Genomic DNA, 23,612 nt, shown 5'->3' with positions numbered 1-23,612 from the left:
GGGGATGTTTGTGCGAACCAGAAACACCTGAGGCCCTCACAGACAAATGGAGACAGATGTGGTGTCATTAACCATCTAATCCAAACCATCTGGAGTCCATTCCTCTTTTAAACACTAAATTGGTCTGGTCCCTGCAGGCATTACACTTACGAGATCTTGGCACAAACGTTACACTTCCACTGACGTCTCTTAGGAGTTGTAATGCGGCAGTCATTGCAGACACGCAGCTGACACTCCTCACAGAGCTCTCCACGGTCAAAGATCAGGCCCAAAGTCTTAGTGCAGCGAGCACACTGTCGCTCCCCCGACTGCTGAGGCCGACGGGAACCTCTCCGTTTGATCTCCAGCAATTCATTCTTCAGCTTCCTGTGGTAGAGAAACAGGAGTACACCAAAGGATACTGAGAAAAGCGAGAGACAGACAGACTCGAATGATAATGACTGACACTGAAGTCCTCACCGTATTCTCTTCTCCTCTCTTTTCCTCACTTTCTCGTCTTTCTGCAGCACCTTCAGGATCATTTCTCTTTCATGTTCCAGCAGGAAGGAGAGGTTCAGATCTTCCATGACCTGCTCCATTGGTCCTTCAGTCTCGGCCAACGAAATCAGCCAAGCAAAGATGTTGCATGGAGGAAGCCAGAAAGAACTACATTATGCTGTGATGTGTTCCCATTTCTGTTATGTTATGTTAACATTTGGGTTGTTGTTCTTTTAGTATGTGCATAGTCCAAACTTGTGATTCCAAAAAGCTCCCCGCGTCCCTCCAGTGTTTATCTTCTCTTTCTTGAGAAATCTCACAGGAGATGGCCACTCTCAGGAAACCTAGATGAGGTCAAACAGACAAAAGGGAAAGTCAACAAAATATGGCTGACACTAATAACTTCTAAACATCCAAATGGGTTTGAAGTCAAATTCCTAGTTAATGTGCTTTTCTTTTGGCCAGTCTAAAACACGTTAATTAAAATAAAACAATGATTTTCAGGATTACAAGGGGAAACACAAGTAATTGGTAGACATTTGACAGCTCCACAGTCACTTACCAACCTCCCAATTAGTCTCCAGGTTTGACATTCAGAGCACAGCACCCACATTTCCCAGCTTCTATTAGCAAAACTCTATGTCTCCCTGAAATTCACAAGACTAATTATCTGCACACTGGCATGCCAATGCACACAGCTATATTACATTCATTTGGCAGATGTTTTTATCCAAAGACTTACTTTTTAGCAACACTAGTAGTCCTCTATAAAGCAATGTTGGTCGGTTGGTCCACCACTTTGGGCCAGACTGAAATATCTCAACATCTATTGGATGGATTACCATGAAATTTGGTTCATCCCAGAGGATGAAGCTTACTGACATAGGTAACTTTTTCATCTAGCAACATCATGAGGTTCGTATTTGTGATTTTGAGTAAAATGTCTCAACAACTATTCGATGGATTACAAGAAAATTTGGTGCACGCATTCATGTCCCCCTCAGGATGAATTGTAATCAATTTGTTGATCTCTTAACTTTTCATTTAGCACCATCAGGTCAAAATTTTCATCCAATACTTAAGGGTAACCCTAACCTTTATAGTCAAAGTACCAGCGCGCACAGCTTGAATTCTTGAACACTATATCAGGTCACAGATCAAAACAAACCGAACACTGACACTCACAAATCAATAGTCTTCTTAAGTATTGTAAGCAAAAATGAACGCGTTTCAGCAATAAGCCATCATCAGCATAATCAAAACAGCAGAAATGGCAACTTATATAAAAACAGGTGAGGTTCAAACACCAATTAGCAAAGAGAATACATAACTGCATAATAATCCATCTATGAATGAACCACCCAAATATGGACCTCTCCTAATGAAGATATTGTGACTACAATAATCAGAAAAAACAATGACAAGTATCACAAACTAAAAGGTAATGGATATATGAACTGAATGCCCAAGACAGAAACGTATAGCAAGAGACTATATATGAAGAGCTATACAATCCAGATTAATAAATGAAGATGCATATAAATAAAAAACCTTTATAATGTACATGCATTCACATTGTATATGACCTCAATTGAAGAAAAATTGTAAAAAAATTAGTCAATGCTTAAAACTGTCCAAAATGCACTAATGAATGTTCTACGTAAATAGAGGGCTCAAACTACTCAGGTAATCGAAAAAATCTCTGAAACAAGATTTGTCTACAATAGGGACACATAGCATGTAAAAGGAAATAAATAAGGAGCTATATGACCCTGTTAGTCTAAATAGCTTGAATTTATCAAGAGAGCATAGAATAATGTTGTAGTTTGTTTTGTCATAGTTTGTTTTAACCCTAACCTTTACTTTAGTGCTAATTAGCAGATGTTAGGACACTAACATGCTAAACTACGATGGTGAACATGGTAAACATTTCCTGCTAAACAGAAGCATGTTAGCGTTGTCATTGTCAGCAGCTCAATGAACAGCCTCACAGAGCCACTAACCTCAGTTTGTTAGATTCAGTGTCTTGCTCGAGCACACTGTGATATACAGTATGGTTGGGAGGAGCTGGCAATCAAACCACCAACCCTACAATTAATGGCTCCACCATCTGAGCCACAGCAGCCTTGATTAAGATAAATGGTCCAACAGTTTAAAACAATGGAAATGTCACTCCAAGCTGCGCTGTGAAAACATTAAGTGGCCATGACTTTTTTCAAATGATGTGCTTTGAATGCTGAAAATAAACATACACACACACACTGAATATGAAAATCAGTCACACGCAAACTAGATTACCATCTAGCTGCGGTGCCTGATCAAGTAAACTGTTGTGAATAACTTGATTTGCACAAAAAATAGCTTTCCATGCTGTCAATAAAACCAACCAAGAAGATTAGAAACTAATACATACAGGCTTATATGAGTCACTGAGGAGAGGACAAGATTCTGTCAGCGTACGTGTAAATGAAGTTGCGAAATCAAAATTGAATGGAGTGGAGGGATCTGCACAAGCCCACACCAACCTCCTTCAGTCCTTATTCATTACCGTCTCTTTCATCCTCTTTCTTCTCTCGCCTCTTGCCTTCACTTTACATGAATTAGCACTAATGAACCGGCAGACATCATCTCAGCTTCATTTGCAGCCAAAGGCACATCGTGACATCAGTGATTATAGCATTTTAAACTGAACTCCAGCTGCATTGTACCCATTGAAGAGATTTTCCACCTTTAAGACATGAGGTAGGGATTTAATAGAGGAAATAATGACGATTTACAGATACGTTACATTTAGAAGACTGAAACTTACTGTGAATAGTGGAGCAAGTGGAGTCTACGGACATGTTAGTGGCACTACAGTGGTGCTTTGAACTAAATTAGCATAGCCTACTGTAATAACATGCACTAACATGATGGTGTGTAGCTGATGTTTATCATTTTCATCCTCTTATTTTAGCATGTTAGCATGCTGATATTTGCTAATTAGCACTTAACACAAAGTACAGCTGGGTCTGAGGGGAATGTCACTAGTTTTGTAGATATTTGGTCGTAAACCAAAGTAATTACAGATCATTCTGAGGAGAATATTTTAAGGCAGTCCATCCATAGTCGTTGAGACATTTTACTCAAAACGACATATGTCAACCTCATGGTGGTGCTAGAGAAAAGTCAGGGGATCACCAAAGTTAGTAGGCTTCATCCTCTCTGCAGCATGGATGTCTGTACCACATTTCACGGTAATCCATCCAGTAGATGTTGAGATATTTCAGTCTGGACCAAAGTGGTGGACCAATTGGGAGCCATGCCACTAACATGACTAAAAAGTCTTTGGACAAAACCATCAAGCATCTGCCAAAGAATGTAATGTAGCTGTGTGTACTGGCAAGCAGGTGTGCAGATAATTTGTGCAAGTCTTGTGAATTTCAAGGAAAGATAGCGCTTTGCTAGTAGAAGCTTAAATATGTGGGTGATGTGCTCTGAATGTCAAGCCTGGAGACTAATTGGGAGTTGTCAAGATATTTCACCAAATGTCAACCAAATTTCACAAAAATATCAACCTGCTGGTGGCGCTAAAGGTAAAGTCAGAGGATCACCAGGGTCATTAGGGATCATCATCTGAACACCATGCACATCTGAACCACATTTCATGGCAATCCATCCAATAGTTGTCGAGATATTTCAGTCTGCATGGACTGTTATTTACCCTCAGACAAACACACAGGCTGTGTGAGACAGAGCTCCAGACTAAGTGGTCAACCGTACCACTTCTTCAAACATTCAGACAACACAATTATCTTCTAACTGGGAAATTAAAGTCATTGATCTCTGGGTTTGTAACTCAATTCATTATTACTCCACAGACTGAACTGTAAACATAAGATTGCAAAGAATGTGCTCACCTGATAAAAATCAAAAGTAAATGTCTATAAAGCTGAAGGTTGAAAATGCAGAATATAACAACACATAAGATTCTGGTAGTTAAACAACTGTGCCACATGATGCTGACGTATTGGGCATATATGACTAATACTTGGTCAACAACATCAATAAAGTGAAACAAATATTTATCTGAGTGTCTATCATTTTACAGTGGTGCTGTGAGCACGACATGGTCTCAGAGTTTGAACTGTGTGCTGCAGTAGGCGTGGTGTCCTGACGCAGCCCTCCCTGAGTACACACAACACACATTCCTATTGCCGCTCACTCTGCCCTGAGTAAACACCAGTGAGGAGACAGTTAAACTTTGGCTTCTGAACAGAGGAAATACACTCACTTCTCAGCTCTGCACTAATAATGTAGCTTCAAGGAATGCTCGCTGACTCACTGCTTTCTCAACATAGTGCGGGGAAGGTTTTCATCTTTTTCGCCTTTCACAATTCATGTTGTTCAAGCATATAATGGATCATTTGCCGCAGGGTCTATGCTTTACTGGGGACATCTGGCCACAAAGCCACATTGTGTTATTCTTGGTGTTTTATAACTCTGTGGCATTTCACTAGTTTGGTGTTTTCTGCAGGTGGCCGGGTTTACAGACAGCAGAATCAATCTGCCAATTAAAGACCACAGGTGTGCTGAGAACAGTTGGGCTCCGGTTGGCAGAAAAGCAAAGGATACATGGATGAGAAATGGACACGGGATAAACATAAAATACAGTCATTACTGAACAGGAGAACACAAATGGCTGACAAAACAAAACAGGGTTTGAAGCATAGACTGTAAAAAATATGGACATAGCCACCGTGACGTCATGGTTCCTGAAGAGCAGTTTTGAAACTCAAAGTGGGCAGCTCCGGCTGTCGCCATCTTGGCAGTCCCTGACTCCACCTGACTCCCAGCTAATCCAAAGTGGGCAAAGAGGTGGAGCTGAGGTAGGTCGAATGAAGCCTGGTTGCTGAAACAAGCCACCTGGTGGCTAGCGACCTGTCACTGAGCGGCCACGTCCTTAACTATGCATAACTTTACGGTTATAAAAACATTCAACCCCATGCAGTTGTCATGAAAGGGGAAATTAGCTATAGAGACCAAAACTATTTTTTGTATCAGGCTGTAAACATGTTTATTTCTGCTGCAAGTGGGGCATTTTAATATGGGGGTCTATGAGGATTGACTCACTTTTGGAGCCAGCCTCAAGTGGCCATTCAAGGAACTGCAGTTTTTGGTACTTCCACATTGGCTTCATTTTTCAGCCCCGGAGGTTGCCACTTGATTTGAAGTCATAAACCAAGGCCATGTACTTTCAACTCAGTCCTGAACTGTGTGTAGTTGGATACAAGGATGTTCTTCCAGAAAGAAAACCTTCACATGCAAATAGTTTTAAGGGGAAAATCAGTGCAAAATGATTCATTTACTTTTATTACATTCTGACTTTGAAAAAGGGTCTTGGTTTGTACTTGATACACTGGGTTATGTTTGGCTTTGGATGGATGCACTCTGCAAATAGAGGCCCTGTCAGACATGGCAGCTGAGGGGGGCTTTAAAAGATAAGTCAGTGATATTCTATATTTTCCTTATTCTTCAACAAATCCCATGAAAAGACAAAACCAACAGTGAACTGATCCTAATACACAAGTACTGTCTGTGTATCTAAAGCCTGATATAGTTTATTCCTCAGTGCTGTAAAACCCCATTGTTCAAAAACTTTTAAAAATACATCAGTGAACCACACTGTTGTACTGGTTGACATGGTCCTTCATTACAATGAACACGGGCACTGTAGTTCATTAAAAAATATACCAATAAGTCACATCGTTACAATAGAGTTGTGAAGTGAGAGGGGCCGCTGGTTCCAGACGTGTTTTCTCCATTCTGTATTCCCATTTAAAATTTTCTTTAAATTATTTCCTCAATATCACTGAACAGAGAAACTCAGGACTGTCCAGGATAATGTAACGTTCTTATAGGTTTATATTATGACCACTCGTTTCAATTATTTCAACTTCATTAGAGGCAAATCAGAGCTGTAATGAATTCCAAGCACTTCATCACTGAGGTTATACACAAAAGCTGCACCATAGTTGCTGAATTCCCTCAAAAGTGACCTTGAAAAGAGACCTAGACCTAGAAAACCGAACTGACTCACACTGTAGATTGTAAAATCAGTTTTCTTAACATCGTAATCTTTAGCTTCTGCCCACCGTTAGCGTTGCACGAGTCATTAGCCGTGTTTCCATTAGATTCACAAGATAATTTTAAGCAAATTTTTGAAATGTCGCAAAAAGGAAAATGCGAATTAGGTGCGTTTCCATCAACTGGTTTGAAGCTAACAAACTAGGCTACGTAACACATACTTTCATCAGTAGATGGCGATATAGGCTTAAATAATCTGCCAATAAACAGAGTAGAAGAAGTAGAGGTTGCCCACTGGAAACAAAACAAATAGTTTTATTGCCTTGGCTAGAGCACCAAATGTTTGAAAATAGTCCTGAACAAATGCACCATTTACTCCTGTTAATGTGATGTTTGCTAAAACCTGCAGTGTCCAGCTGTTTTAGGAAACTACTGAGCCTGTTGTTAAAAACTGAAACTACATTTCTGTGATCTACATCTTCAGCAGAAACCAAAGGGCTTGAGAGCCACAGACAGGATAAAGAAGTCAGAGAGTATCTTCTTCACATGGAATTTGTTGAAAATAAATAAAATATAAAATCATGCTGTCCCTTTAAAATGCAGTCTTATTTATTTAGTACTGATTCTTTGAAGCCAAAATTTATTTTTTTATTTATTCTGCTGTTCTTCAGCATCTCAACTTAGCATATAAGAGTGTTCCCTTCTGGCTAAATTGTTTTGCTCATCGGTGCTCCTGTGACTTGAACAACAGATATCTGGGCTATTTGTTGCCTCGTGTTGTGTAAATGTGATCTAATAAAAAAAAAAAATCAGTGTGATGCTTAGACCTCTTGATGCTTGAATATGCTGCTACTGTAACTAGAATTCAACACAGTCTTTGTGAATGTGGTTTAGTTACTTGAGCATTAAGTTGATATTTGTCTGAGTGTACACCCACATCCAGGTTTACTCACAAAGTTTAGTAGCAAATGAGCTAACTGCCCGATCTCTCTATGTCTTTTTGTTTCATTCAACATTCCCAAATTAAATTATGGTATGACTGAGCAAAGGAAACGAGTGCCAAATCTTCTCCACCATGAAAAAACACAGCTATCATAGACTATATTCAGCTCTACAAAGTTGTTTAAAGGTGGAGTTTTTGATCACTAGTAGTGCTATGCAGCAATGTTTTTATGAGTTTGTTCTCATGCACGCACATAAACACATGAAACACGCAATACACATTCCTGCCTATAGTTTCACACTTCATAGTTCATTCATAATCTACAAATCCACTGGCCATAATATTCATATCGATACTTTCTGATATCAATATATATCACAATATAGCTAATGTAGTCACAATCACACATTCATACTGAGAAAGCATTCTCACCAGGTCCATTGTTCTGGACTGTTCTGGAGCTTTCAATCATCAAAGTACAGCTGAGTCTTATGTGAATGTCATCAGTTTAGTAGATATTTGACCTAATGGTGGCGCTAGATGGAAAATTAAAGGCTAAAATGGCTCATTTAGTTACTTTTTTAAAATCACAGCTTGGTTAAATTATTAATTTGGACGGCAGAATTGATAAACTATATCATGATAATCATCATGGTACAATTTTGATAAAATTTGATAAAATGCAACATTGAATTATTGCCCAGGCTATATAGAAACGTGTGTTTTTTCCTGACATCACCTGCACTCAGCTCATATTTCTCTCTCCTCTTGTTCACTTTTCACTCCTGAACTTCAGTGGGATCTCAGCAGCAGAGCAGCAATATCAACTTTATGCAGAAGCTTTGAATGCATCACACACTTTACGCAACATGTGAATGCGGTTATGAAACCTTTCTATGAGAGAGTTAAAGTGGGGTGACTGAGGCTGAGAGAACATTTTATGGTGCGTTGTGTATTTTTTACAGAAATGTGGGTCAGCCCCATCGTCTTCAAATTCACCAGCTTCGACTTCAGCTTTAGCCTTGTTATTTCAGCGAGGAGCAGCACAGATCTTTGATGTGAGAGACCTCTTTCGCCTTTAAGATAGTAAATAAATCATACAGTAGCTCCTTCACCTTGTATCAGCAGATCTTTAATCTCATGGGAGGCTGGCGTTTTCTGGATAATTTCCCCTGGCGCTTTCATTTTCTAGCATGAACACTACCACACAATGCGCACAGAGGTGACTATGAAGAGCAGTGAGTCCAGATCATTAATAAATTATACTAATTGCCAGTACCATGTAACCGACAGCTGCAGGAGTCTATCAACTATTATTCTGTCTATAGAGGGTTTTCTTCCAGTTGAAAGTTGGTGGGACCTGCAGTCTGTAATGTACTGCGGCTCTGCTCTTTTGTTTTCATGTATTAGCCTTAAATGCCACTGTGGTAAACCACAGGATGCTGTACGGTTTCTTCCTGCATTAATAATGCGACACAGACGCCGGTAGACAGTGATCATGAATGGCAGAGAGCATCTCTGGTGACCACTAAACAGCAGGTCAATGCAACTCAGCCAGAGAAACATCCTGCCGGCCAGCCAACACAGGATTTTATATGGTGCACACACACAGTGGCAGGCATGCTCTGAGAGTAGAAAACATCAATAATTCATCAACAATGATCAATAACGGTACACTTCACAGCTGCTTACACCAGAGAATATAACATACTCTGCTCTTGTAGTTCTACTATAACTAGTAAAGGTTGATTTCTTGACACCATGTACAATAGACCTGTGACATCACAAGTCTGCACATCACCCAACATCCATGCATATGCCACATTTATGTCACTATAGAGCACTAGTTTGTAATTGTTCATGTAAACATCCAAGCCATTATGACAAGATAACATGACGCTAACTATGACTTAAGTGCATCAAAAGGCAAACCAATAGTCAGTATTAAACCCAAATTTAATGTGTATAGTGTTTTATCGTCAATGCAGAGTGTTTTAAGGCAGCGCATGAACAAATCATACAACCATTTTCAGTTGTCAGATGATATGAATGCTCACTGCATAAATGTGAATCTTTCCCATCTCTCCCATCCATCCCACGTGATGTGAACGTTATATAAATGGTAAATAAATGGACTGCACTTATATAGCAGCTTTCTAGTCCTCTGACCACTCAAAGTGCTTTTTACACTACAAGCCACATTCACCCATTCACACACACATTCATAAAATGATGGCACAGCCATCAGGGTTCAGTATCTTACAAACCACTTTACCCTCAAGCAGTAAACAAATAAATAACCTAGGAAAGTAGAGAAAAGTACTTCACTGTCACTTTAATAGACTCACTTTATTTGGTTAGTATTTCATTGGTCAGTTTGAGTGTTTAATGGCGTATTTTGTGTTCCAGTTAGAGATTCATTGACGAGTCAATCAACAGAAAATATATTAGCAACTATTTTGATCATCAATAAATTGTAATTTATCGAGCAAAAACATTCTTTTATTTCAGGTTTTCTCTACTTTATGTCATTGTAAGTCGAATGAATAAATAAATGAATCGATGATGAAAATAATCGTAAGCTGCAACCCTAAATTCATTGATTAGTTTAAATGCTTAATAAGTTGTTTTCATCGTTTTTGATTTACATTACATCATATGTTTACTAAGCACCGAAAAGCATTGAAGGGAGAATAATGATGATTTACTCCACTGATGTATTTCTTTGTTTACTGCTAATGTTCTGATCTGTAATATTATCTTTGTCACCATCCCTCCCTCATTAACTCCACACTAATAAAGTCTTTAAAACTGTGTGTAAATGGGAACGCACACATCGTTTTTACTTGCCCACTGCCTCTAGTGAAAGGAGGGAGCACACAAGACAGCAGAACAAACTGGATTTTAAAGCCGAGCAGGTTGTTAAATGGCCTAACTCTTTTATACAAGGAGTAATTCTACGGGGAAATTTCCCAACAATGACAGATGTGGCGATGATCAAAGCACAGCAACGCTCAATAGACTTAAAATTCAATTGCAGTTCTAAGTAAGGGGATGAGATGAAGCACAAAGCCATTGAGATGGATTTCTTCACATAAAACCCAGAGAGCCAAGCCAATCAAATTTACCAGTAGTGACAGTACAACCCTGTCAACAGGCGGAGACTGGTCTTTATAAAGCAGCACACACATCTTCCTCATGCTTCATGTCTTTTATAATTCTACACAAGCTGCAGATTCTTACAAAGGATGCTGTTGTATCTCAAAATGGTTTCTAGCTCACTCAGCTTATCTCAATTTAAAGGAAATGAAGCAAATAAGATTTATCCCGTTATCTGAGCTGTGTATCTCCCTGCATGTAATCCACTTCCTGAGGTCGGATGTGGACCTGTGTTCACAGCAAGGTGAAATCAATAGGCAGCCATCGTCTCCACAGACAGCTAGAGATGAGATCTGGCATGTTGGAGGAGACTGGAGAGGATTCTGGGAAGAGGCACAGGACGGATTTGGGCGAGGAAGCGATGGCACATTCAGTGATACATGACATGTTTATCCGAGTGGAAAGTATCCTTGCCTGTGTGTACTTTTCATTAATGGGTGACCTTGTTGTCATTCTCTCTTTTTCTTGGACTCTTAGTCTCACTCCGACAGACACACATCACCTCAGGGCAGATAACATATCTGCACCACTGCAGTGCAGTAATGACCCCCTCCCACTGCCTTGAGACCTTTCAGACACACTGTTCATGTCATTGCCAATCAAGCAAAGACCTGTTGGCGCACATATCCGTCACTCTCTCCATCTTCATCTCTCTCTGCATGTTAGTGCCTCTGCTGAGAAACAACCCATCATGGTTTGCCAATCAGAATCCAATTTGAAACCTTAATTAGTTGGACGCCTCAAAGGTAATGAAGCAACATTAGACACCAATATGAATAACTCACCTCCGTCAAGCCTGACACTTTGCATTATGGTGACTAGCATTCTTTTCCTCGCCAGTTTTGGCCTTTTTTCTCTGATTGTGAGTCTACAGCGAGGGTGGTGATGTCATCTTGCAGCAGATGGCTCGATGTCATCTTTTAACTGGCTGTACACAAATTTTCATGCTTGCACTGAGGACAAGTGCGAATACAGGAGAGAAAGACAAGTTTGTAAAGGCCGGGTGAGCTTGAGAATTAGCTCATACACACATCTGAAAGTGTTGAGTGGAGAATGACAAAAGCGAGGTTGAGAGAGAAGTACAACACCTGCGTACTTTGTCACCTCCACACTGGCCAATCATGGCATCAAGTGGGTGTGATTGTTTGATTGTCGGGTTTGGAAACGTACAAAAAGTGTCAAATGAGTCAACTATGCTGGTCAGCAGGAACAACAGGATTTGATTTTTATCTTTTGAGCTCTGTTTTTTCATACTATAGACAACTACTTCCATCACTTTTCGCGTGTAAAACCGAACACTATAAATGAAACCTGTCCAATCCAAATTATTGTCCCTGCCCCGCTCTATTTTGAGATCAGATTAATTTTGCAGATTTATACATCGCCTTCAAATGTGTGTGTCGTCTGGAGCAGCAACTATAATTACTTTTGCCTTTAGGCACACAACACATTGTACGATCTAGTTTGCCTCGAGCTATAGACGAATCGGCTGATTGTTTTGTTGTGGTAAGTGCCACAATTAGAGTTAAACAGAACACATTTACAGTGACAGCGAAAGCGCAGATGACTGAGATAATCACTATCGACAGTCTTAAAACACTAGTGTGACATCAGTTATGACGCATGATTTGGGAAAAAATAACATGAACGCACTGCCTCTGTCTGACCTCCACAGTCTGGATGTGAAAGTGCTGTGTGAAGTAACTAATTCAACTCAGCAGATATCACTTGCTAGCTTACGATTGAAATCATCAAACTTCACGATTTTTTTTTCGGCCAGGAAACGTAACACTGATACACAGATAGTGAGAGATCAGCGGAGTGCTGGTTGCTTCATCTGTAGTGGTCCCTTAGTTGGCATACTGCTCAAAATATGACCGAAAACATGAGGATTTGATGGACATTTATGAAAGTAAAATTTATTTTATGGAGCAGAGGCCCTTCACTTTTACATTTTGTCTTTTTCCAAAGTCTGAGTTTACTGTTGGAGCAGCTGATAACAGCTCAGAAAAGACGACTAGTTAAATCTGGATTAAATTATTTTGAGTTCAAATTTTGTAGATTGTAACCTTCGTTTTAATGGCATTTGATGTCTATATTTTCAACATATAACTGGTTCTACAGGACTACCTGGATAGTTTCTCTTGTGCTTTGAAAGTGAAATTCTTTACGTACATTACAGTGTTATAAGTGTGGTGCAACTGCAGTAATGGCAGCTTGTCCACTGAAGTCTACTGACGCCTGCAGCCACCACCAATTCCAACATGGTGAGGAGGTTAAAAACGCTGTTTGACGATCTAACAAGCTTTTTATTTGAATTTTTCATAAATGTGGAAATAACAAACCAGTGGACACAAACGCAGACTGTAATGTTATCTTTCAGTGTTCTTTTTTAGCATACGAACCTTTTCACCACCACCACTGTTTAAGGCAATTCCTGCCCAACCATGACTAACATTTAAAATGCTGCCCTTACAGCCATGGAGCACACATGTCACAGCCACTATAAGATTACAATTCTCAGAGGAGCCCTCATCACTAACAACCTATCACGCCTGCACACCTCTCAGTTTCCCGCAGGGCTCAATGGAGCAGAAAATAGGAAAAACAAACCAACAGAGTTAGTGCCTGTAAAAACCTTATCCTGTCAGATGTGCTCCCTTTCACGCACGGCACTCCTCTCCTCTGCTCGTTGGTTTTCACCTTCACTGAACCCTCCTGCATCATTCTTATCTGAATGCTGCTTATTGTCCTTGCATTGATAGGTTGTTTGTGTCATTTCACCCGCTAATTAAGAGGAAAGGGCAGCGTGGGATCAGGAAGAGGCTGCCACTCCCCCACACACACCAGCAGAAAACTGCTGAACCGGAGATGGAAAAGAGATTATTGGTTTGCTTGCTTGTGTTTTTGGGTGTGACCGGTGGAATAAAAGACTGCCAGAGAGAGAAAAGCAGCTCAGGATTTTAAGGGGAAAAGGAGAAAGACAGTTAGAGCAGGTGGTCAGCGATGACTTCACGCAGGTTCAGTGTTCTGACCTTGAAACATTTTTTTTTCATCCCTTACAACACAACACAACACAACACAACACAACACAACACAACACAACACAACACAATACAACACAACACAACACGCCTTAAGACAAATCTCTCAGAGGAATGCAAAGAAAGACTTTCCTCCTCTTCACTGAGCAGATAAAACAAAGAGCTGTTATATTGTGGTCATTTTGCATAGAGCCAATAATGTTTTTCTGAATACAGTCACAATCTTAATGACTTCTTTGAAGAAAATTGCTTTGTTACTTAATGCTGTGTTATAAAACGTATTAATGTTAAAAAAAAAACTCAAAAAACTATTTCATTAAAATTGCATCACCAAAGATAAAAAAGACTCAGACTATTTCCCGCACTGTGATGTCTAAAGCCAGAAAGATAGTGCACTCTCAAAACAAAATTTCCAGATTTTGCAGCCTTTAATTTTTCAAGTAATGCATAATATAACAAGACCAAGAGTCTACAGTGGGTCTGTGAGGCTGTAGGCACTGCAGTGCTTTGAGCTAAAGGTTAATAATAGCATAGCAACGTGGTCACAATGCTAAGATGCTGAATAATATGCTTTAGAGAGTAATGTTTACCATGTTCACCATCCTTCATTCAGCACTATACAAAGTACAGCTGAGGCTGATGGGAATATCATTCATTCTTCAAGTATTTGGTCATAAACCAAAGTATTGGACAAAGCCGATCTTTAACCAGACGATGGTGCTAGCTGAAAAGTCAAGAGAGGTTTTACAATTCATCATGTAGAGACATTTTTTCACCAAAACATTTTCAACCTCCTGATGCAGCTAGTAGGAAAGTCATTAGGATACATCCTCTGGGGAACAGGAATATATCTCTACAAAATGTCACACAAAACAATCCAATATTTATCAAGATATTTCATTCTGGACCAATTTGGTACACGACTGGCTGGCATTTTCATCCATAGACCTGCGCTGCCAAAAGCATCCAAGGGTGCAGAGGATTTAACTACTGCAGTGTAAATCATGTTGTGTTTAAATAAAGCCGATGTCTGGCAAACAAACTGCCCTCTCTGTATGTTAACTACAAGGCATTTCATCCATTCATTGACATGTAGTAAAGTGGTTTACTGCCTGCCTGCTTGTCAGAGGGACATGAGTTCAATTCCCCTGCTTGATATGGTGCACTCTGTTGCTTGAACTGTAAAATACATCTCTCTCTAAGAAAAAAAGAAAAAGGTATTTGCTATGCATTTTTGTCTTATTTCATGCACCTGCAGCCTTGTGGCACTTGTGTCAAACACGGACCTGAGTGCTGCTGCACGTATTCTCTGAGGCCTCTCCTGGATCTACTGTGGCTTACAAGTGTCTGCAAAACGTAAATAATATCACAGCCTGTTTTTATAAATGATGAACTCAGCTACATCAGAGGAGAAAATCATATGGTAATGATAATAATTATCTTCTTAAAATAACATAGACCTCTGACACAAAGTTAAATAAATATCCAGTTCTGTCTTTGTTGTCCTTATATTTCTAGTTGCAAAACCTGCATAACTCAAGTCAAACTCTGTCTGAAGGCTCATCTATCACTCCTTTTCCTCTGCTCAACCAGCTCAATCAGTTTCCCCGGTGCATCCTCTATATTTCATTCATTCAAACTTTATTTAAATCTTGAGGAATCATCGGGGGCTATCCTCATTTTCAATGATGTTGAGAGAACAATTAAAACAGAATAAATGCACACAAAAAATAATTAACAAGAAAACAAACAACAACAGAACACAGTTAAAAACAGTTCAATTCAATAACGCAGTAGTTTGTAATTATGGTTTTAAATGGACCTATGGGTACAATTGTGTTAAGTTTTAATGTGTGTTGTAAAATGTTCCAACTAAAACTAAAAGCAGTTTTCCCAAATTTAGTGTGGACTTCAAGCACTTCAGCGAGTCAAATAATGACTATGGGACCAATTCAATAAGGAAGTGATATATGATGGCAAGTTGCCATTAAGGGTTTTATAAATAAATAGAAACTAATGCCTGTAACGTGTTACTGTTAGAGATTCCCACTCAGCCTCTTCATACAAGATGCAATGATGAGTAGAATAACTGTCATCGCTAATAAATCTCATGGTGGAGTGATAAACTGAATCTAGTAGTTAAAGAGTGGAGGCAGAGGTGTGTCTATATATCTCCATAATCCAAAGCAGACAAGATATGGCCTCAATTATCCACTTCCTACTGAACATAGGAAAATTAGTTCTGTTTCTGAACAAATATCCAATTTTGTGTCGTAGCTTGCTGACAAGTGTGTCAGTGTGAAATTTAAACATAACTTTTTGATCCAGCCAGATACCAAGACCCTCTCAATATGGAGTCCATTCAGAGTGGTAATATGCAAACTACTGTCCACAATATCTCTGGCTCTAGAGAATAGCATATATTTAGACTTCAGGACTAATTTCAAATTAAAAAGTGCATCTTGCAATTTGTCAAAGGCTTGTTGTAGGATTTCAGTGGCTGAATGTGCAGTATTGGCAAAGCAATACAGAACTGCCTCACCTGCATTAAGATGGGCATTGTAATTTGTTATAAAGGATGCAAAATTGTTAATACAAATTGTGAACAGGACAGGACCCAATACTGAAACTTGTGGAACCCCCTTTGACAGTCGTAAAAATACAGAACAATCATTTCCCCATATCACACATGTCTATGAGACAGGTAGTCCTGAAACCATTTACAGGACTTATAATCAAAACCAATATCACATAGCCTCTGTAGGAGCACAGCATGATCAACAGTGTCAAGTGCTTTTGTTAAATCAACAAAGACGGCAGCACAATATTTCCCTTTGTCAACAGCAGTTACAATATCATGTTTAACAAAAGTAGTAGCAGTGACAGGACCACGTTTAGCTCTGAAACCAGATTGGTGTGGACTTAACACAGAATTTCTTGAGAGGAATGATTTGAGCTGATGATTATCTAATGACTCCAGGGTTTTAGCAAGACAGGACATTTTGGAAAATGGCTGATCGTTATTAAGATAATTTCTATCACTACCCTTATGCAGTGGTACTACATGTGCAGATTTCCAGACCTGAGGGATAACTCCAGTGGAGATACAAAGATTAAAGAGATATGTAATTTGTTCAGTAATAAATGGGGCACAGAGCTTTGAAAAATGAGGGTCTAGTTTATTCTCCCCAGTTGCTTTTCTGCAATCGTTAGCTTGAAGTACTTCCTTAACAACAGAGGAAGTGAAGGCCTGTGTTGTGAACTGTGAGGTTTAAGGAGGGCACGTGAGCCAAAGGCTTACTATTAAGAGCAGATCCTGAGTACACCATATCAAACGGATTCCCAGCAGCAGTAAAATGTGTGTTAAAAGCATTGCAAATCGCTGATGTCTTATTTATTAAGCGAACATTAAAAGTACCATAAGAAGGAACAGAAAGAGAGGATTTGTTTTCATTTACATTTACTTTCCAAAATTTTTGACAGGTTTGTAAAAGAGCTGGAGATTAATTCTATGTCATAATTGGATTTTGCTTTTCTCAAGGAGGATGTGCATTTACTTCTGAGTTGGGCTGCTTAACCAGTACACCTCACTAGAGCCCAGGCTTTGTCCCTTGCCTTGAACATCACTGATAATTCTGTGGACAACCAGGGGCTTGATCTATCTTTAACCCTAAGCTTTTTAAAATATGCATATTTATCAGTGATAGAAAGTCATGAATTTGTAAAATATTCCAATGCCAGTTCTACATCGGGTATTTCAGAGGTGTGATGTGTATTACTGTCAGCAAGGTCACTGGGGAAAGCCTGTTCATTAAAAGTTTTTAAATTTCTTTTGATAATGATCCTAGAGCTCGATCTTTCCAGTCTAGCACTTCTAACGCATGCTAGAGGACAGTGCAAAAACTCCAGGAGCAATCAATGTTCCTCCTATTAGACAGAATCAAATCTATCAATGTTGATTTTGAGGGATCCTTCAAATTAAGTCTGGTCATCTCATCAATCAGCTGTGACAGATTAAGATTGTCACACATCTCTTTTAGACTATCTGAATCTTTTTCTAACCAATTTAAGTTAAAGTCACCTAGAACATCTCTGAGTTACTATACTGAGCAAGTGAGTCTGCTAATTTATTAGTTGCACTAGAGACAGCTGAGGATGCTGTGTAAACACCCACCACATTAGTTGAATTATTACTAGATAAATTAACCTTCAGAGCAATAAATTCAAAAGAATGAGGTACAGTGATGACATTTAAAACAGTAACAGATAAACATGACTTCAAAATATACAGCCACACCACCGCCTCTTCCAACTCTGTCTATTCTGTACAATTTATAGTTATGTAAGGAAACCTCAGAAATATTTATACTCTGTTTAAGCCAGGTTTCTGTCAGAGCCAGGATATCAGGGTCAGTCTGTGAAACAAGAATTCTCAGGGGATCTAATTTAAATTGATTACACAGACTTCTGATATTTAAATGCATCAGCCCCAGGCCATTTCTGGATTAGAAAGCATGTGGGTTAAATAAGGCTTGACCAGAGTCACAGGAGGGCTTACTCGCTAATGGCCACCTATAGAGTTTGTTTGGGGGTTGAGATTATTAAATTTTCAGGGTTATAATAACTTGTAAAAGAAATAGGCTGGTGTTGTTTATGAGGGCCAATAGTGATCAGTACAGGAAACACAAGAGCAGACAGTGAAGGACAGAGTGTGTTCTGAACCGGGCTCACTTGGAGACGTCACCCAGTGAGAGGAGTCTTCAAGACTGACGGCTCCCATTTCAGTGATTCTACCATTTCACACATGGTTGTAGATAACAACCTTGAACCCGCTGGATCTATTAAAAAATACATTAAAATTGTCTATAAAAGCTGATATTCATAAAGCTACAACAGCCTGTCAGCCAGCGGTGAAGCTGTTGTAGACGAGAGAACTTCAAGTCCTCATGTGTTGCAGAGAAGGGAAGGGACCCCCAGACAACACATTTCCTATCAGATTTCTTGAGTGTCTCAAACAAGGACAAGAAATCCCTTTTCAATAGTTCTGATTGTTGCTGCTTTATATTGTTCACTCCAACATGAAGCCCTACAGTTTGGACTAATGGAGTCTGGTCAAGGACGTTCAGCAGCGTATGGTTGATGTCTGACACTAGTGCTCCTGTGTGACAACGTGTTACACCTCCTGGAACAGTGACATGATGCACAATTGAGTCTCTCATGACCAGTACGGATGATAATTTCAGTTGTGGACCAGCAAGGCCCAAAACACCAGGACTAACCCTCTTTTTGACATCTAGAAATCTAGCTTTCAGTGGGGAGACCAGTGAGCTTGGTGATGTTCATAATGGAAATTTTTTGGGGCTACTCGAGCTGATTTCAAAATATTATTCTGTCATGCAAGAGCATCTAGAAAAAGTCAAAGAATACAAGCAGAGAGGGGAACAGCTGCCAACGCACTATCTCTCATGGCACTCTCAGAATGAATTACTTGAGCTGTGTGGAAATGACGTTCTCAGCACCATTCTCGGGAAAAGACTCCAGTCAATCTATCACTCTATAATACATGATGCCATCCCAGATATATCACGTTAAGCAGAACATCCTGTCTCTGAGGTACATGTTCAACGATGACGCATATGGCAAGGCTGGACAATAAACAAATGTTTTACTGAGTTTGTACACTTTGCAAAAAAGACAGGAAATTAAATCGCCAGCATGATAGAGCAGTTAGAGGTGTGCAAACCCAAATTATCCAAGTAAATCCTTTGGCTACATTTTCTCCTCGTGTAAAGCATACACTGAATCTAGTAGGTGTATATGCTGTCCAGACATGTAAGTAAATGTCAACTTATTTCAGATGCCTGCTTGAGTGATACACGATTGAGTGCACATATTGATGTGGTAAGACTTGCTCCCCACCTCCCCAGTGTGATTGAAGCACTTAATTGCATAATATCATCCTGCAAATTATCCATTGAGGCCTTATCAGATGCACAAGGACTGAGAGAATACTTCACATCATTCACAGCGGTTGTCGTGTGCATTGTCTGGGTAAAAATACTGGAACATATTGAAGATAAGAATTTGCTCCTGCAGAGTGGCAGCCTATCTTTCGATCAGGAAGCAGCAAACATTGACGCTCTACAGCAGGAAATAATTTCTTTGAGAAATAAGTGTGATTCAATGCTTGCTGAAGATCAAAATGTAGTCCAAGCAACGGGCATCCCACCTGAGTTCACCCATAGCAGGCAGAGAAAGCACCAGCGCACTGAAGAAAGGTCAGATGCACAAGAGACTCCTGATGTAACATTCAGCAACTCTGTGTTTTATGTTGCAGTGGACAGTATCATTGCACAGCTGACTTCCAGGTTTCAGTCAATCAGGGATATTTACAATGATTTCAAGGGAAAATTCAAGTTCCAGCAGTTGAGTGAGGAGGATCTTGTCTAGTCATCTTGTAGAAATTCGATAACAAAATATTCTAAGGATCTATCTGAAGATTTGGAAAAACAAATGCTCCATTTGAAAAGGATATACAGTGCCACATTCTCAACCATCATTTTTAGCTAATTGTGTTGTATTGTTATTTTTTTTCTTTCAAACTGTACATCGCAATCAGCGTATTCCAATCTGTGTATTTTATTGTACTTCCATATCTGTAGAGTACTGTGGTTTTATGATGATGAAAACGGTTTATTTTAATTACACTGTGCATGTAAAGCCCGACTAGGGACAACTATGTTGAATTGCATCATCCCTATCAAATAAAATAAAAATTCATATTCAAATTCAACAGCCATGGAGCTGCTCAACAGGATTTATGACATGAAGATTGACAGCATTTATGGTCACATTTGCATTGCACTGAGGATATTTTGCACTTTACCAGTAACTATGACAGAAGGAGAGAGATCCTTCAGTAAACTGAAAATAATAAAGAACTTGTTGCACTCCACAATGAGCCAGGAGAGGCTCAATAACCTGGTAATATTTCCCATCGTGTGTGAACTGGCTAAACAGATGGACTTTTAAGACATTATAAAGGACTTTGCATCCAGAAAGACAAGGAAGGCAGCAAAGATGAAGCCATAAGGTAAGAAATTGCATTTTCTACTAGGAAATGTTTGGTGTACGTGTAACAGATCTTTGTTGACCTTGGTGTGTGTAAGTGTGACAAAGAGTTCTATTATGTTGTGTGTGTGTGTGTGTGTGTGAGTGTGTGTGTGTGTCCATGCCTATGTAGCACATAACATGCATGCACTGATATGAGTAAAGCAGTTCTGGGGAAGGCTCATTCACTGGACCTTTTCAGGGGCCCATCCATTTCTGTGGGCAGGCCTGGTTCCACTTTTCAACATTCAGCATCGACCGCAGCAACAGAGGAGAGGTGGGCACCAGGACCTGCAGGATCCAGTCGTTCCATCACATGCCTGGTACAAGCAGGAACAGCATCACCAAAAGCACCAGTAGTAGCAGAGACCGCTGTAGGATTGCTCGCCCAGCCCTGGAGGGTTGACAGCTTTGGGATGGGAGGAGGGTCCAGGCCGGGTTTTTGCTGGTGCGGTGTTAATCCGCCAGTGACAGTGAAGATAACTGGTTATGCCACTGCAGCACTGGGAACTCCTCAAGGTATAGACTATCATATCTGTTTTGTAGAACAATGGGCTGTTGAGCACGATGCACCTTCAGAAGACCCTGCACCCCGACTCTCCTTCCTCCCCACAGACCACCAGGAGTTACCTTGCGGTGTGGGGCTGGGCTGTTCAGGTCTCGACTTGTTTTGTTCCCAGATTTGCCTAGCCTTGTGCTGGCTAACATTACCCACACCGATGAGAATACTATCATCCAGCTCTGCATCACCTTCTCTACTCCTCTCTTCAAACTGATCCCTGCATAGGATTGGTGTCCTCCAGGTTGCTGATTTTGCTATTTAAATGTATGCAACCCAAACAATGGGATGGTGAAAGATTAGGAATCATGTTGGTACCGAGCTCGCTAGGCAGGCTAACTAGTTAGACTAACTTGGAGGCTAGATGGTAGAGATGGCTAACAACAGACCAATAAGTCCTAGAGGCAGAACAATTACCGTGTTCAAGCAGACGGATCACGGCTGGGAAATCCCATCAGATCAGGTCCATAAAACCAATAAATCCAATAATCTGCATAAAGTTGTCACATTAGTTTTCCTGAATTGTATGAGTTGTATCAGCATGTTTCATTCTTAATGGGATTATTAACACACAGGACATGCAGGGAGTCTGGTTGTTGGATAAACACACTCACATTCAGTGCAGAGTGTCTGAAATCTGTAGTTCTCAACGTTCGCCCTGAAGGAAAAAAATTTAGCAAAACAGGTCCTTCAGGAAATCTAATAAAACTCAGATTAATAAATAAGGATTATTTGTACACGGCTGATCTTTTGTGACGTGCGTCTTTCAGGAAAACTTCACACAGCAAAACATGCTTTTGTTTGTGAACCAGATTTGTAAAAGATTTCTATGTGCACTTAGAGCGCAAGAGATGAGAGGTTGTTAGATTGACGTTGGATCTTATTAACCCAGTTTCAGTCGTGGCCTCTGCTGCTGCCGCTTCTTCAACGAGAAAGAGAGAGAGAGAGAGAGAGAGAGAAAGAGAGAGAGAGAGAGAGAGAGAGAGAGAGAGAGACACTGAGGTTATAAACCTCTCCCTCGCCTTTCACCAACATGGCTGAATATTTCATAGCACTCACTCCTGTTTAACTGCTGCTTTCCTGACATATTTTAGTGCACTTTGTCTTTTCAAAGCGCTACAGTCTAATGGAGAGAAAAGGGCTGTGTGTGTTCAGAGTAGTCTTACCATTAATCAAACTGTAACAATTGAACAGCATGTGTAATTTAAAACTGAGTGGTTGCTAGTGGATTATATATTTTTTTAAGCGTAGCCCTGCGTCATTTTTATTTTATTAGACTGTATGTTGGTACATTAACGTGGACAGATGGGTGTCCGGACCAGCTGGGCCAACAAGACAGATTGATGAATAAAGATGTTTCAGCGAAGACAAAACTGCTGTTTGAGACATGTGGACCTTGAATCTTCCAGGTTTGGAGTACTCATGAATTTCTGTTTTTGAAAGTAATTTCAGCATTTATCAACAGTATCAAGTCAAAAAAGCATGTCTGCCTCCTTTCTTATTAGTAGCCAGGCCTTTGATCTGTCTTCTCCCTCTTTTCAGATGTCAAAGAAGTTTACTTGCTTAGGCGGTAAATAGATTTCAGGTGGTCATGACATTCAGTACTTGTGAAACTAAAACTCTAACAACAAAACACTTTTGATTCTGCATATGAGCTCTCAGCCTCCCACACATTTAAAGAAAATCCTGGCTATGAACCAAAACAACTGCACCTGTAAAATATGCAGCACGCAGCAACCAATATTTGGAGCACAGAACATTTTGACAGAAAGGGCATCCTGATTCGTTTCAGTACAGACAGAGACAATTACTGAATTCTCACGTAAGGAAAAGTGTCTTTTTAAAGTTCAGAGATGCTGCCAGTCAAAATAATCGTATTACATCGTTTACATGATATAACTAATTCTCTTTATAAATGGTTAATAAATAAGTCACTAATGCTTTATAAGATTTAAGAAAAACTTAGGTTTCATCTGTTTAGCACTCTTTCCCATTGCACTTCATTACATTGCTCATCGTTTCTGGTAAGGTGTGTCCTTGATTAAATGTAAGGGGTATAGGTTTGTTAGTGGTTAGTGGTTAGGTGTTAGTTCTTGCAACCTTTCAAGCAACAACCGTGCATTTAGAAATCCCCAGCCTTCGTTAGGCAGAGATCTCCGATAGTCTTGGTATCGCAAGACAACTTTCAACAACTGCAACAGCTTTTGAGTAACTGTCCTCTAACGTTTGATTGTCTTGCCTTGCCTGTAAGTCA

At 39.8% G+C, this 23,612-nt stretch overlaps 1 protein-coding gene across 4 annotated transcripts in view; it reads right to left on the bottom strand.

Moving 5' to 3' along the window:
• Positions 1-23,612, bottom strand: part of sytl5 (synaptotagmin-like 5) — a 51,501-nt gene that overhangs the window by 22,304 nt on the left and 5,585 nt on the right. For 3 of the 4 annotated variants that reach the window (XM_042426963.1, XM_042426962.1, XM_042426965.1), the window contains 2 exons: positions 460-821; positions 151-366 (listed from right to left, as the gene is read on the bottom strand). In XM_042426963.1, the coding sequence (XP_042282897.1) occupies positions 151-366; positions 460-578 (335 nt within the window). In that variant the 5' untranslated portion in view covers positions 579-821. Of the gene's footprint in view, positions 1-150; positions 367-459; positions 822-1,039; positions 1,177-23,612 lie in introns of those variants that run through there. The other variant, XM_042426964.1, reaches the window with a different exon arrangement.

Source organism: Thunnus maccoyii, chromosome 11, assembly GCF_910596095.1.
Source record: "Thunnus maccoyii chromosome 11, fThuMac1.1, whole genome shotgun sequence".
In the NCBI taxonomy this organism is placed as follows: Eukaryota; Metazoa; Chordata; class Actinopteri; order Scombriformes; family Scombridae; genus Thunnus; species Thunnus maccoyii.
This window is presented reverse-complemented; position numbering and strand designations above follow the sequence as displayed.